The sequence below is a fragment of the Choloepus didactylus genome, chromosome 19, assembly GCF_015220235.1.
Source record: "Choloepus didactylus isolate mChoDid1 chromosome 19, mChoDid1.pri, whole genome shotgun sequence".
In the NCBI taxonomy this organism is placed as follows: domain Eukaryota; kingdom Metazoa; phylum Chordata; class Mammalia; order Pilosa; family Megalonychidae; genus Choloepus; species Choloepus didactylus.
The window spans coordinates 45,338,411-45,353,259 of NC_051325.1; the positions used below are offsets into that span (position 1 = coordinate 45,338,411).

At 42.1% G+C, this 14,849-nt stretch overlaps 1 protein-coding gene across 8 annotated transcripts in view; it reads right to left on the bottom strand.

The window, feature by feature from the left end:
* The window catches only part of CHD6 (chromodomain helicase DNA binding protein 6), a 293,252-nt gene that overhangs the window by 64,567 nt on the left and 213,836 nt on the right, over positions 1–14,849 (bottom strand). For all 8 annotated transcript variants that reach the window (XR_005213217.1, XM_037812432.1, XM_037812433.1 and 5 more), the window contains 7 exons: positions 14,658–14,837; positions 13,538–13,648; positions 11,558–11,760; positions 10,764–10,963; positions 9,872–10,031; positions 4,511–4,600; positions 2,164–2,267 (listed from right to left, as the gene is read on the bottom strand). Coding sequence is in view for 7 of the 8 variants with exons in the window: in XM_037812432.1 (XP_037668360.1) it covers positions 2,164–2,267; positions 4,511–4,600; positions 9,872–10,031; positions 10,764–10,963; positions 11,558–11,760; positions 13,538–13,648; positions 14,658–14,837 (1,048 nt within the window). In the remaining variant the exon portion in view is untranslated. The remainder of the gene's footprint in view (positions 1–2,163; positions 2,268–4,510; positions 4,601–9,871; positions 10,032–10,763; positions 10,964–11,557; positions 11,761–13,537; positions 13,649–14,657; positions 14,838–14,849) is intronic.

Below are 14,849 nucleotides of genomic sequence, written 5' to 3' on the forward strand. Positions count from 1 at the left end.
AGGCTTTCTACATTGGGCTGGGGGGAAAGAGAGGAGGCATGCAAATTCCGTCTGCCATATTCCTGCAACTGCAGGTTGTGTCCTCTTTTGTACAAAATCATGCAGGGGTTTGGCAACATGCCTTAAAACTGCCAGGGAAATGAGACACAGGGTCACTAGGTTATCTTAGAGACACCAAGTTGAGAAGCTTTGGAATTTTGCTGTTCCCAGCAGTCTGTCTTCTGGGTTTTTCCCAAAATTAGACTAAACCAAATATCGGTTGTACCCTATGATTAATAAGGAGGTCACATGCTTTTCTTCTCATTTTGGAGCTGAGTTCTAGCCCTATACTGTCCAACAAAGGAGCCATTAGCCACATGTGGCTACTTAAGTATAAACTAATTACAATTAAACAAAATTAAAAGTACAGTTGCTCAGTAGCACTACCCCCATTTCAAGTGCTTGTAAAAAGAAAAAAACAAAATAGAGGTACTATGGCTAAGAGATTTAAAATGGAGTTGGGAGGTCATTCTGGAGGTTACTCTCAGCAAATCTCAGCCAGCAATCACAAACTGCCAAAGTATGCAAAGCCTCATAATGTTCCTCAAAACCCCAAGGACATCCGGACACCATAAACAAACCATAAGATAAAGAATTCAGTAAACTATCCAATACTAAGGACAACTGGAGTACCCCAAATATCTATCAACCACAAACAACTTATCTAATCTTTTTCTTTAAAAACCCTTGCCTGGAAGTGCCAACAGAGGACACAATTTGGGTTGCCACCTCAATCTGTGGTCCCTGAAATGCAATTCTAAGACCCCAAATAAATGCCTTTGTTGCCTTACAGCTTAGTTTATTTCTTGGTTGACATGCTCAATAGCCACATGAGGCTACTGACTTCCTTACTGGAGAGTGCAGAAACAGGTATCTCCATCATTGCAGGTCTATTGGATGACAATGTTTCAGCCTCACCCCAGTGGTTTGACAAAGGACTCTCAGCAGCCCTCCTGAAGTCCATTCTTGACATCAGAACCCTAGTCTTGAAGGGATTCCTCATTAAAATATGTATAGGCATAGTTTGTTACTTAAATGTAGCTGTTGGCCTGAAAAAGTTGAAACGTTCTCTTTATAGGGCATTTGTTAGAAAGTTAACAATCTTCATCCAGGTGAGGAAACAGGTCAGAGAAATTTATGACCTGCTCAAGTTCACACATTTAGTATGTGGCAGAGTTGACAGCTAACGCCAGGTATACCTAACCCTTGCAACTATCACACCCTGCTCCCAGTTTGAAATTCCTGTTAATTCACCTGGCAGGGAAAGTTTGTTATCAAGCATATTACAAGTGATTATCACCTAATACTTTCATTATTTATTTTTATAGTTGGCAGCTGGGTGAAAACAAGGACAGAAGAAAGGGGGTACTTATTTTAATTTTTCCAAGCCACTCAAAAACCTCTCTTAGTCTCCTTCAGCCTATATGCCATAGATTCTTCATTACCACAATAAACAAAGGATGCCCAGGGCCATCTTCTATGCTTAGATTTTTATGCCAATGGGGCAAAAGATATACATAAGAAATATGTAGGTATCTAGAATGATCTTAGAATTCTGCATACCGATGAAATCATAAAATCCAGCATTTTTAAACGTTTATTTATTCTTTCACTCAAGAAACAACAGGTGCCTACTATGTGAGAGGTACTAGGCAGACACTGGGATGACAAGAGTGCACAAAAAAGGGGCAGTCCCAGCCCTAAAAGACCAGACAGGCTAATGAGAAAGATAACAAACTGAACAAGCTGTGTGTGGCAACAGTTGCCCTTTTGAAGTTCCTGACCAATATTTACATTCACAGTATTATCATGACTCACACATTCATCTTGTCTAAATTCCAAGAGGGCAAAGGTTAGACTCTGTTTTCAAATAAAGATGTATAATAGGACTATGGCAAGCATGAAGGTTTCATACAGAATGACTTAAAGAACTCAAAGGCAGCAACTAGACAAAAAACAAACAAACAAACAAACAAACAAACAAAAAAACCACACACACACACATTTTTTTTTTTTTAGGTAGGAGTTTTCCTAGGAATATGCCAAGCTTAGTCATAGTGCCTAAATTCATTTTTCCTGAGGGGAAAAATTTCCAGAAGGGAAAATATTCACTGAAATACATACCATGCTTGAACACACCAATGAGAAGGGACTTATCAGCCTCAGTATCCCACCAATCCACTGGGATCTCCACGTAGTCAATGTCAGGCAGAGGCACTTCCAGCTCTCTGTGAAAGGAAGGGCATGTATCCAGAGTCCCTTCAACACAGGCAGAAAACAACACAAGAGCTACTGGTCCAACCCTGGTATTAAACCACACTCCTAACTCATGCTTAGATGCTGAAGTAACAACAAAGGGATGAAGTCAGAAGGCCAAAGGCCAAAGTTTCTTAACCAGGACTGTGTATCAGAATCACCTAGGGAGCTATTTAAGCATATGTACCTGATTTCCAAAACCCACCCCAGACTGACTGACTCAGAATCTTGCAGAATCTCTTTGAGAACCCACGGTCAGTTTATCTAGGGTAGCACCTTGGGATCTATATATATAATGCAGTTCTGATGTGCATTTTCAGCTGGGAACCCCAGTAAAAGCCATTGATATTGGTCATCTGTTGGTAGAACTCCCTCCAAACCATACATGATCAAATGTTTAAAATAATGGGACCAAAATTATCTTGCTCAGTATGTGAAGACCTCAAGCTATATTTGAGAAGAAGATAATCTACAATGGTACATGGTGGGATATGAAGAAGGCCTTTCAAAGGATTTGCACAATAGGTGGCATCTCCTAGCAGTGGTCTGCGAATGGTCTGCTGGGTCAAAAGTGAACACAAATTGCACTGCTCCTGGCCAAAGAGATGACTATAACTCAACTCAGGGAGCAGGGGATTAGCAGGCCTGTTCCACTGCCCCCACCTGCATTTCTGACCATGTTCTGAAAGCTCACTGTCTTCATTTGTCTGAGTACAGTCCTAACCTCTTAGGGGTTTTTCAGAGAACATCTCCCTGGATGGCTCTTCTCTTCCATCTGCCTGAGATGGCTCATCTGATCATTTGCAGTCTTCTTCCATTAGGCTCTTCTGCAGTGACACGAGAGTGACCATACCTTGCTAGGCCCAGCCCCTCTGTGGGAACAGTGTTCCCTGGTAGTGCTCCCTACCTGCTCCACTGTACGACCCACACCTCTGCTTTTGTGGTATTGTGGGCTAAATGACTTTTCCGGGATGAACTTTTGTTCATTCTTCATTGCAACTTCTCCTTATTAAGGCATTAGACCCAAGCAGAATTAGTGAAAGCCAGGATTGAGGGAAACAGAGGAAAGGAAGAGGGTGGGTAGTAGAGTCATCCTCTCTATACTGTACCTAGCTCCCATCCACCACTTCCTACATGTCTAAGAAGGCATATGACAGAGAGATGACACATGCCAGTAATCAGATAGATTATGTCTGCCAGATAAAACCCGATATAAACTATCAGGTTAAATTCTGCTGTATTTCTACAACTTACAAATTGAATCTTTTTAGCAAAACACCTTACCTCCCTATCCCTACTAGAAATTACAGTGACTACAAAAAGCATATCAAGCAAGAACAGTCACTGTGAGGATTGTTCCTGCTTACAGTTGCCCCATGGGTTGTCAACGGCCTTCAACTCTTTCCTTTATTACTGCTCCTATGCCCACTAAAGCCATTAGCAGTGCCAAATGGAAAGAAAGAGAGAGAAGAAATTATGGCCCCAGGTGGTCACAAAGCAAATCCAAATACCAATACTTTTGGTGTTTAAGGCTTTGCCGTTCTGTGTGTTCTATGCGAATGACAGACGTTGTACAAGGCGAGAGCAAACTGCAGACCTGGGGAAGGCAGAAGAGGCTGTCTGGCTATCCCACTTATAAATTGTGACTTTCTGACAGCTTTATCAAGTAGTGGCTGAGAGCTTGGCAGCCTCAGTCTCTGAAATTCTAAAAGACTCCCAGAGGATTCTATAGTTTTGGAGACACTAATTAACAAAACTAAGGTGCAACAAATCAAACAGGCCACAAGGTAAATTAGCAAGTAAAGGCAAACAACTCAAATGTGTAAGAGTACTGAGGCTAGGAGTGGGATTCTGGGTAAAGCTTCCAGTCTATACCTGCTGTAGTAAGCCTATCAAAGTAACTGACACTAATTCTACAACTATTACTTAAGGTAGAAAAATGAATCTTTTTAAAAGCAATTTTACAACATTATCATGGGTGGAGGGGACTAACCTAAAAACACACCAAAAACTTGTTTCTAAGAAACTCTTCTCTCCTTTGTCTCATTTGTAGATGACCTGACTGGTCTATATGCCTGCTCTGTCACCTAAGTAACTGATCCTGGGGGAGTGGGGAACACGGACTTCCTGAAAAACAGGCAGGTTTAGCCAGTTCCAAGGACAGACACTTCATGTCAATTCTTTAACTCCAAGAGCTAACGTTGACTTGTTTTACCTGGCAGGAGTTCCTTCAAATGCTCTATCAGCTGCTTCTCCCAATATTTCAGCTTTAAGGTAGTACAGCATTCGGACACGCAAAAGTACCCTATGAAAGACAAACATATTAATCCAAACAAATTAGAACTCATGATTTGCCTGTGAACTATCATCCCAAAGTTGACATAGGGCACTCCCATGTAGTTAGTGGTATGAAGCCATATGTGAACAAGCAGGAGAAACACGGAACACTGGCAGATGTTATTATTAATATCCCAGTTTTATACAAAAAGACATTACTCTGTGAGTCGTAGGTGGCAGCAGAAACAGTGCTCCTCTTGATGCTTAAGAGTACTCACCTCTTCCATGTGGCCACAATGACCTCTTAGGCAGAAATGGTTTCCAAGGGGCTAGCTACTAATTTACTAATGAGTGAGTTATATCAGATGGCGGTACTTTCAAATGGTTTCACGTGTACAAAGTTAAGTAACATTTAATAGGCAGGAAGTGCTATTTTTTATGGCACCGCTACTAGAGAGCAATCATGTCTTCTCTCCTAGGGTGGCTCAGTTCACTGTGACACCACATGCACCATGCTCAAGCTCCATGGGAATGCATCAAATGTTTGTGGGACAAAACAATTAAACAAACTATTTGCTGGGCAACTACTCTGTTCCCTATACTATGTGGGGTACTAAGAATTAATTACAAAAGTAAACAACTCAATTCCTATTTTTGCAGAGATTATAGCAATGTAGTTTGGGAAATAAGTCTGACCACAAGACAGTAAGAGCAGAGATGACAATGGGGACGCAGGCAGGAGAGGGCTCAATGTGTAAAATCAGGTTGAAAGTAAGGGTAGGTGCAGAGAAGCCGATCACTTTCAAGGAAACACTTCATACTCAGGGCTAAGCTGCAAAAACATACGGAAGTATACTTGTAATTTTCTCAGTAGCAGTCAAAAGTTGAGGCTAGCCATTAAAAGAAAAAAGTCCATTTACATATATTTAGATATGAACTATCTCCAGATAAATTGTTAAAAAAGAGGGAGCATAGTGTGTACAGTACATATTTTTTGAGAAGGACAAAAGGAGTCTGTACATTCACATATAAGGGTACATGCACAAAGTATCTCTGGAAGAACCAGATACTGCCACCCAGAATATTCCCTGTGGAAAAGGAAACAGGTGGGAAGAAAACTTACTTTTCATGGAATTTTTTTGAACACACATATATATGTACTACCTATTCAAAAGAAGTTAACAATGAAGGTTGAGGCCTCTAAAAAAGCATAATCTCTATTAGACCTGTGGAGAAATATCACCAGGGCTCAAATTATAGGCGGTAATACACACAGAACCCTTACCTTTCTTGTATATCCTATTCCTGCCTCAACTGTCAATTAATTAAAATAATTCTGAGATTTTTCTTTTAAACCACCAAGTTGGCAGTAGCTAAAAGCCTCCTTAGTAAGAACTGGAGCAGGGGTGCCTTAGGTACAGAACGTCAGAGTCTTGCTTGCTTAGATCTAACCTTAATCAAAATAAGACTTCCCTGAAAATAGGGGAGAGAGCTGTTTCTAGTGATCTCTGTGCTATGAGAGAATAGAACTTAAAGCCAGCTGTGTTCACTTACTCTCTAAATGAGAAGCAGATCAATTTAGAGGAAGATGGAAATTCCTCCTAGAGAGTCACCTCCTCCCAGAGTAGGATGATAATCTCAGTTGGTGTCTGAACACAAAGGGGGAAGGAAAGCCAGAGCAAGGTTTCTAACACCCTCACTTTAGCCAAACAAAACAATTCATTAATTATTTGGCTGTCTCTTTTCTTTCTTATCCTTTTTTTTTCTTTAACATTTTATTGATGTGAAATATACTTCCAAAAATGAGTTATCATAATGTATAGCTTGATGACTTCCCACAAACTGAACACGTGTTTCCAGCCCACAGATTCCTCAGAAGCCCCCCTGTGTTCCCATCCCGTCATTATCCCCATCGCCCCAGGATAGTCACTGTCCTGACTTCTAACAAATTAGACTAGCTTTGAAGGAGTTGCTTCATAACTTTTTCTGTTTTTCCTTTTTGATGGCAATTTCATGTCTCTAAACGATATCCAACAATAGTAAGAAACAATTCTTTGAGTGCTTATTTACTATGTGCCAGTCAGTTATTAGTTCACTTAATCCTCATAATAATGCTAAGTGGTAGGAACTAGTATTACCTTCAAAGGAGAGAAGGCACATATAGGGTAAAAGTAACTTGCAATGGTTTATGCTGCTGGTAAGTGATGGGGCCAGGATTCAAATCCAAGCAGTCTTAATCCCAGAGCCTGTCTTAACCCTTATTGATCTTGGGGTGGCCATGAATTTGCAAATGAAGCCCACAATTCCCAGAAATTACCAAGGGCCTATGCCTATCTCTGATAACAAAAATCCTCCTTAGGTTCTCTTTCTTCCTTTTATCACTCATTTAGCAAATGCATAATTAAGAGGGCCCTTCCCCTACAAAGCTCTGAGTTCTGTTATGCTGAAGACCTTCTGGCCTGTTCTCTACGGCACCTCTGGACAGAACCAGGACCCAAGAGCAAAGGGTGGAAGTTTCGAGGAGGCAGGTTTTAGGTTCAACATGGAGAAGGACAATTAATTAGAATTATCTAATAATGCTAATGCAGAGGCTGGAAAACTGTCAGAGAAACTGCCGAAGGACCTCCCAATGAGTGGGAAGAGCTACAAGGGCCCTGCCAGCTCTGAGTTTCTGGGAGTCTGTGTCTCTTGCCAAGAGGACAGAGCACAGGGTCACAGAGGATTATCTTTAGGTCCTGAAACTTAACAGAATTTGCCCTGATGGGTTTTGGACTTGCTTAGAACCAATAACCTCTTCATTCCTTCCAATTTCTCCCTTTTGGAATGGGAATGTCTATCCTATGCCTGTCCCAAAATTGTACTTTGGAAGCAGATAACTTGTTTTCTAATTTCACAGGTTCACAGATGGAGAGAAATTTTGCTTCAGGATGGATCATACCAAGTCTCAACCATACGTGTTTCACATGATGAGACCAGGGATATTCTGAATTGATGATTTTTAGATGAGATTTTAGACTTAGAATTAATACTGGAATGGGTTTAAGACTTTGGAGGATGTTGGGGTGAATGTATTTTGCACATGGGAAGGACAAGAAGTTTTGGAGGCCAGAGGGTGGACTGTAGTGGGCTGAATTGTTGCCACGCCCCCCTCCCCTCCAAGATATGTCAAAGTCCTAATCCTTGGTACCTGTGAAGGTGACCTTATTTGGAAACAGGCTTTTGCAGATGTAATCTAGTTAAGATGAAGTCATATTGGATTATGGTGGTCCCTAAATCCAATGACTGGTATCCTTATAAGGGGAGGGAGACTTGGAAACTACAGACACACAAGAGGGAAAACAGCCACGTAAAGACAGTGGTAGAAATTGGAGTACTGCAGCTACAACATAAGGAATGCCAAGGACTGCCAACAAACTGCCAGCAGCCAGAAGAGGCAAGGAAGGATCCTTCCTTAGGGACCTCAGAAGGAGCATGGCCCTGCCGACACTTTAATTTCAGACTTCTGGCCTCCAGAACTGTGAGTTAAGCCACCCAGTTTGTGGTAATTTGTTACAACGGCCTCAGGAAACTAATAACACTTGCTCTTGCTGAACCAGAATTAAAGAGGATGGTGGGTCTCTATTAGATTACAAACAATAATCAGCATTCTCTTATTTAGAGAAGTGCTTTGCTGCAGTCTTCTTTAATTCCCAGGGTCCAGTACATGCAGGATCCTCAAAGCTCAAAACTTTGAGGTGACAAGAAACTAGTCACCTGTGATCACCCCTGCAAGTGTCAAGCGAAGTTCTATGTCAACCCTCTCCAGTCAGACCTATTTTTTCAGTGCTCTGGATCCACACAGGATGTTCCTATAAGGAAAACCTGAGCCTCTCATTTTGCTCTTCATCTTTTAGTAAATATAACTATTCTGACATTGTCATGGTTACAAGTATTGCCAGTCTCCCAGTTTCCCAGGCTTACAACCATGGAGTTATCTGCTTTTTGTATTCCTTATTGTACACTGTGGATGCTTCCTTAATGTCTTTCATATTTCACACTTTCACCCTAATCTAGTTTTCATGACCTAACACTTAAATTATTGGTCAGTCACCTTTAGGTTTACCTTTTCCACCTTGCAAATTGCTGCCAGATTAATTTTTCTCTCTAAAACACTGTTTTTTAAAAAATCACATTTCTTACTTCTTCAAGAAACAAAAGTCCTCTTACCTAGCCAGCCTCCTTTTACTCTGATCCCCATGTGCTGACTCTGATTCAGTCACATCAAACATTCTAGTGGGTCCTGCCCCAGTCAGGCTATTGTCAACAGAGTGTGCCCTTTAAATCTCAACTTAAGACCTCCTATTTCCAAACAGCTTGTACTTTTGGGTACAGTAGTTTTTATTACAGTATTGGGAATGAGACCTATCTTCAAATATTTGGAGGGATCAAGGAAAAGGATAAGACTTCATCTACAGAAGGAAAAAAACCAAAACAACCCAACAACTACAACACCATTAAGTTGATGTTACAGGGAGACAGGAAAAACTTAGCAGTTTTCCAAAATGAAAACATCTTAACTTATAAAGTAACCAAAGGTATCCAAGCCTTCTCATTACCTACCAGGAATGCTGGAGAGATAATTCTTATTAGGCCTAGGAGCTGGTCTCCAAGGGTCCTTTTAATTAATTCTGAGTTCTCTGGGTTTAAGTACACAGTAGAGTGATGCAAATAGCCATACGCCAATGTATAATTGTTTTGTGGCTGAGTGCCCTAACTCCCCAACTGACAAAACTTCACAAGAACAAAAAGTTTCACTTTCCATTACGTTTTTGCCTCCTCCTCCCTTTTAGCTGTTAGCCTAGGATATAAAGAAAACCATTTCAAATATCTATCAAATGACCGGGACCATAAATGGCAATAGCATACTGAAAAGAGGAAGCAACCTGGCACAGGGGGCTGAGAGGAATGGCCATTGAGGCCAATCCTCTGTCCTTACTAATGTAACAGCCTCAGAGGCAGAGGGAGGGGAAGGAAAAGAACAGAGAGCCGTGAAATCATCACATTGTCCTTCATGGTTTTTGAGTCAGATTAGAAAAACCCTCAGGGGTACAAAATACATTAGTAGAGAGGACAGGTTCTGTGGCAGAGAAGAGATACTGTTAACGTGACAATACTGACCCAGCTTAGATCACATATCTTGTCTTTCCAGACCCTGCATGGTAGTACAGGAGCAACAGTGGTCTCCCTGAGGAGTTCTTAGAAGGCTGGGCTGACTGTGAGCAGGGCTATTACCAGGGGATGGGAAGGAGGGCATACTCACTTGTTGCAGTGCTGTTTGAGGTGTTTCTTATAGCCATCATCATGCAATACCACCTCAGGGTTGCAGGTGGCCAGCCAGTCTGCATTCTTTAACTCTGGGAGGAGCAGCTGGTTCTTTGTCTTCTTCCCTTTCCTCCCTCTAGGGACTGGGGCAGACAGTCCTGAAACAGAAAGGCAGTATAGGACCAGTGCATGAGCCAAAGTGGCTTAAACATGAGTGTTAGAATGAAGCTGGATTAGAGTTGCAAAGAGGCACGCAGGCCATGTACAATGGGCCCTGGACAACTGACCCCACTCTTCAGTCCACTGGTGCTGATGAGGGGGTGAAGCTGGTCCTCCTACTTCGTAAAACACAGGATCACTCAGTCAGTCAGTAAGAATTTACCGGGTACCTTCTGAGGGATCTAGAAAGGTGTAAAATAACCTGTGCCCCTCAGAAACTTACAACCTACTGGGATAAAGGCCACTCAACCTGAAACTTGAAAGATGACCTTTGGCCACACATAGAGAAGGAGAAGTACAGCACAAGAAAAGGCATAAACAGCAGTGAGACTGAGACAGAACAGGGAAATGCAAAAGGCAAGTCTGAAAGCACACAGTGTGGGCCCCCAATTCAGAGAAGCCCCTGTGGCACTCAATGAGCAGGACTGCCATGTGGGAAAAGTTTGAGAGGGCCTAATGATACTTACACAAAATATCACAGGTCAACAATGGATGGAAGTTCTGATTCTGAGGGAGAACTGAAAGCATCACCATCCTTACCCACAGGAAACATTGTGAAACATCACTGAAAGGGAGGTCCCCCAAAACACAGCAATATAGATGACCATGGGAAGGGGAGATGGAAAAGTGCATAGGAGTGTGTTTTCAGGCATGGCCCTGCCACCTCTCACCTGAGTGGTTCTGGAGGGTCTGAGCCTGCCCATCTTTGGTAGGTGTGATCAATTCCCAGATGAAACTCTTGATCTTCTCGTCTCCCTTGTAATGCTTGACACAGTATACCAGCAGGGCACGGCAAATCATCTCCATGTCCTTCTCATTCAGATGCCACTTGAATCGCCCATGAGTCAGGATGTCCTTCCACCGACCCCAACTACAATATGGAAATACAGAAGGCTGTTGGAGGGAGGAAGGGCCTGTCTGCAACATTAACACAGCAGGACCAACAAGACCCAAGAGTGCTTCTTGAGTTCTGTTGGGTCTATTAACCACTCTGAGGACTTTGTCCTGAAAGGTCTTTGAGAACTGCACATCTGTAGCATACCACAGGTCACTAAGATGACCTGTGGGAGAGACCAAAAAAATATCGGGAACAGAGAATAGAATTGGAATTTAAACAGTCCAGCTGCAATAGTGAGCTCACAGAAGCTAAACTTTCTATTTCGAACAGAGCCAGAGCCCCGCAAGAGTCATGCCTTAATCTGTTGCACTGATTCCTTATATATCCTTGGGGGAAGAAAGAAAATTAGTACCAGGCAACAAAGCATATGGGAAAATCATGGCACATCTACAATATGACAGCAAAGGATACAACGACCGAGGGGAGATTCTGGGCAGAAAGCACAATTCTCTTTTGCTCCAATAGACCCATAACTCCAGAAGTGATTGGAGAAGCACACTGGACAAATCCCAAGAACCAAAAAATATAAGGGAAAAACAAAAAAACACAGGCAACACCAATACCTACCCAAAGATGAGCAGGTTCTTCTCTACCCGGAAGCATTCGGCTCGGAGGTAGCGTCTGGTTTTGTCATTGAGGCGCCTTGATCGTGTGGGTCTTTCATCAGAGTCACTATCTAACTCTGAAAACTCCATGAGCTCATCCTCCTCAAAGGAGTTGTAGTGTTTGGTCTGCTTCCTCACGCGAGGCCGGTCAATCACTAAGCTCTCCTAAAAACAGAGAGAAGGCTACTAGGGAGAAAGCCCCTCTTTCTACCCCCATTGCAATACCAACCCTACTCTGTTGCCGTTCTTCAGGACACATTTACCAGTCACCTCCTGTCTCATCCTCCAACAGAGAAAAGGTTCTTCTCAGCACACCCACTGTCTCTGACCACAGGATGAACAGAGAGGATTCTCTGGGATTTGCTGAAGTTGGTGTGTTCTCCAGCCCCCAGTGTTGTGTGCTACCATCTGCTGTTTCTGCAGTCATTCTAACATGGGTTGGACAGGTAAGGCCCCCCAGTGCACAGAGTAGCAGTCAGCTCTTGCCAAGAATGACTGGAGTGGTGAGCCCCAGCTGTTCTAATCGGCATGCTGAGAGCAGCCTGAGCTCTGGGAACAGGGCTAGTCAGAGAATTCCATCTGCTCAGCAACTTCCTGAAGACAAATACATATTCCTGCTGCTTCATTATCTGCCTTCCACTGGCACTACCTACTAACCTTTTGCCTTTCACTGAAAACACAATCCCCAGCTCAAGAACCTCACTCATTCCAGTGGCTCCCTTGGCCACACCCATATTCTAGTCTCCATCATTTCTTGCTCCTCACTCGTTCCCCTGTACCTCTTCCCAAAGCTAGGTTAAGCTCCTGAATACTCCTCTACATTGCCTGATAACAAATTCCTAGTGCCGTCCCTGCTTTAAAAACCTAGTTTTCCACCTTGAAGTGGCTGCCTACAGGCAATTCTTTTTCTTCACCCTTTCTCACTCACTGACCTGTACATAGAGTAACTTCTTGACTGTAACACTGCAAAACACTTAAAAGAGGTTACTAAAGGAGACTGTAGAATATTTGTAAAAGAGGAAATACAACTTTCCTATTTAGAGAAAAGAGATTGGATTGAGCAACCTCTGGTTGTTCTACAGATAAACAGGTATGGCTGAATGCTGGTTACTAAATTAGCTAGATATAAGCAGAGATTGTCTCCTGGGGTTGTGGTCCAGAAGAGTTCAACATTCACTCAAGAAGACTGACAGAAAAGGATGTGCATTCATTCTGAAGTGAGTGACGGGACAGAGGTGGAGGGAAGGAAAACTAACATTTAAGGAGGCCTCACAACAGGCTAGGCAATACGCCAATTATACTCACAAATGTTATCTTACAATCCCAGAAAACAGGCGTCACTACCTCCTTGTTTCACATGAGGAAACCAAGTCTCAGTGAGATCAAGTAACATGCCCAAAGGCAAAGAGCTAGTGAGCAGCAGAGCTAATATTTGAACTTTGGTTTCATTCCAAAACCCAGTCTTCCCTCATGTTCAGAAACAGGAAAACCCAAGATACTGAAAGAATGGAGGCAAAGCCAACAAACTTTTCTTCATCATGCTCCCTTTTAGCTCTTCCTATTATTTGTCAGAGATGAGGTTTCCATTGGAAGAAACGTTTAAATAGCAGTAAAATACTAATGTGCCAGGGAAGAATGTGGCTTGAGACAGAGGGCTGAACCAGATGACCTCTTTGGCCAGTTCCAGTTCTAATTGCTTTTGTATAATTTCCCAGGTGTCCCACAGACCATTAGGTTCCTTTAAGACATTCTTAAATTATAACAATTAACATTCATCAAGTTCTGTCTATGTGCCAGGCACATTTTCAGTGCTTTACATGTAATGTATCATTTAAGAACCACGGCTCAGGAGTAAATAAGGACTTGAGCTGCATGTGAGTTTACTGTCATATTAAGACACCAGGGAAATATTCAACAGTATAAAATATTTTTAAAGCTGTACCTTTTCATTCTTTGCTTCTGTGTCCAATTCAGCTATTTTAGCCCATTTTTGCCAAAAGTTAGGGTCGTCTAAGGAAATATCCGTTCTGTTTCCTGATGCCACAAAACTAGCCTGTGAAGAAGACAAGTGTCAATAAATTGCATTTGAATACAGTACAAAATAATATTATTTCAAACGCACCAGAAACTCAAATATATGCACATTCAATATCAAAACCCCTAACAGAGCTTCCAAAGAAAGTGTGAAAAGCTCAAAGCTTTTCTTATTTTCAGTACCATTTTTGGGAACTTAAAACTTTGAAGCATGAAGACAACCCCTGGAAGATGGTGGCAATGTGTAACTTGGTGTCTAGTTTCCCATGGAAAGGTTAATTAAGATTTCTTCAGATGTAATTTTTCTTTCAGTTCAACAGTTACCAAGTCTGCCATAGATAAGGCACTGGGCTGGGCTGTGTGAGGGGTATAGAGATGAGCAATGCATCACTTGCATTGTCTCTATAAATTAAAATACAAAAACATCCCACATAAGCCACTAACAGGAGATTTAAGCAGAAGTCACAAAGCTCAGACTGGCAGACCCTGCAGCCAGGGAAACCTGAGGGCAATCTAAGTGATCTGATGTTTAATTCTAAATCCAATGATCTGAGTTGCAGAGGAAAGAAGCACCTAGACTAGAAGTTGGAAATCCTGAGTAAAATTTCTTTTCTCATGAATTGAACAAAATGCTTAAGTTTGAGGAATGGAGTGTTTGCTGGAGTTTCAACTCTGATATTGATCAAGGAGAGCTAGACAAGGGAACCAAGATGACCATTCAAGGGTATCAGACAGTCCTTGCAAAAAGCAAATAGTGCAAACTGCAAATCAAAGTGTAGATCCTGTCCGCTAAAATTCAGCTCTCAAAGGTTAGGAATGGTGTTTTCTTTGTGTAGCCTCTGATTTATTGTTCAGACTCCCTCTAAGAATCTGCATCTTCAAAGTACCGAGCAGACTAGATGTGTAGTTGGAAAATTTCAAGGGTTTGTACTGAGAGAAACAGAAGCCTGGCTAACCAAGATCAAAGAATAAACAATTTTCTTTTCTCTCCCATTCCCAAAAAGAACTCTGGAGAGAAGGTCCTTTACCTTGGCAAAAGTGGATCCTTTCCCTTCAGACTGGATGGTGATGGTGTGTGTTCTCCTCTGCAGAATTTGGTCTATGTCTTCTTCACAGAACTTGGACCCTTCATCTTCCTCATCCATTAATGCTCCATAAGCACCTTTCCGGAGCAAGTCTTCCACTTCCATTTTTGACAGCTGCTGCACCTGGACAGGTTA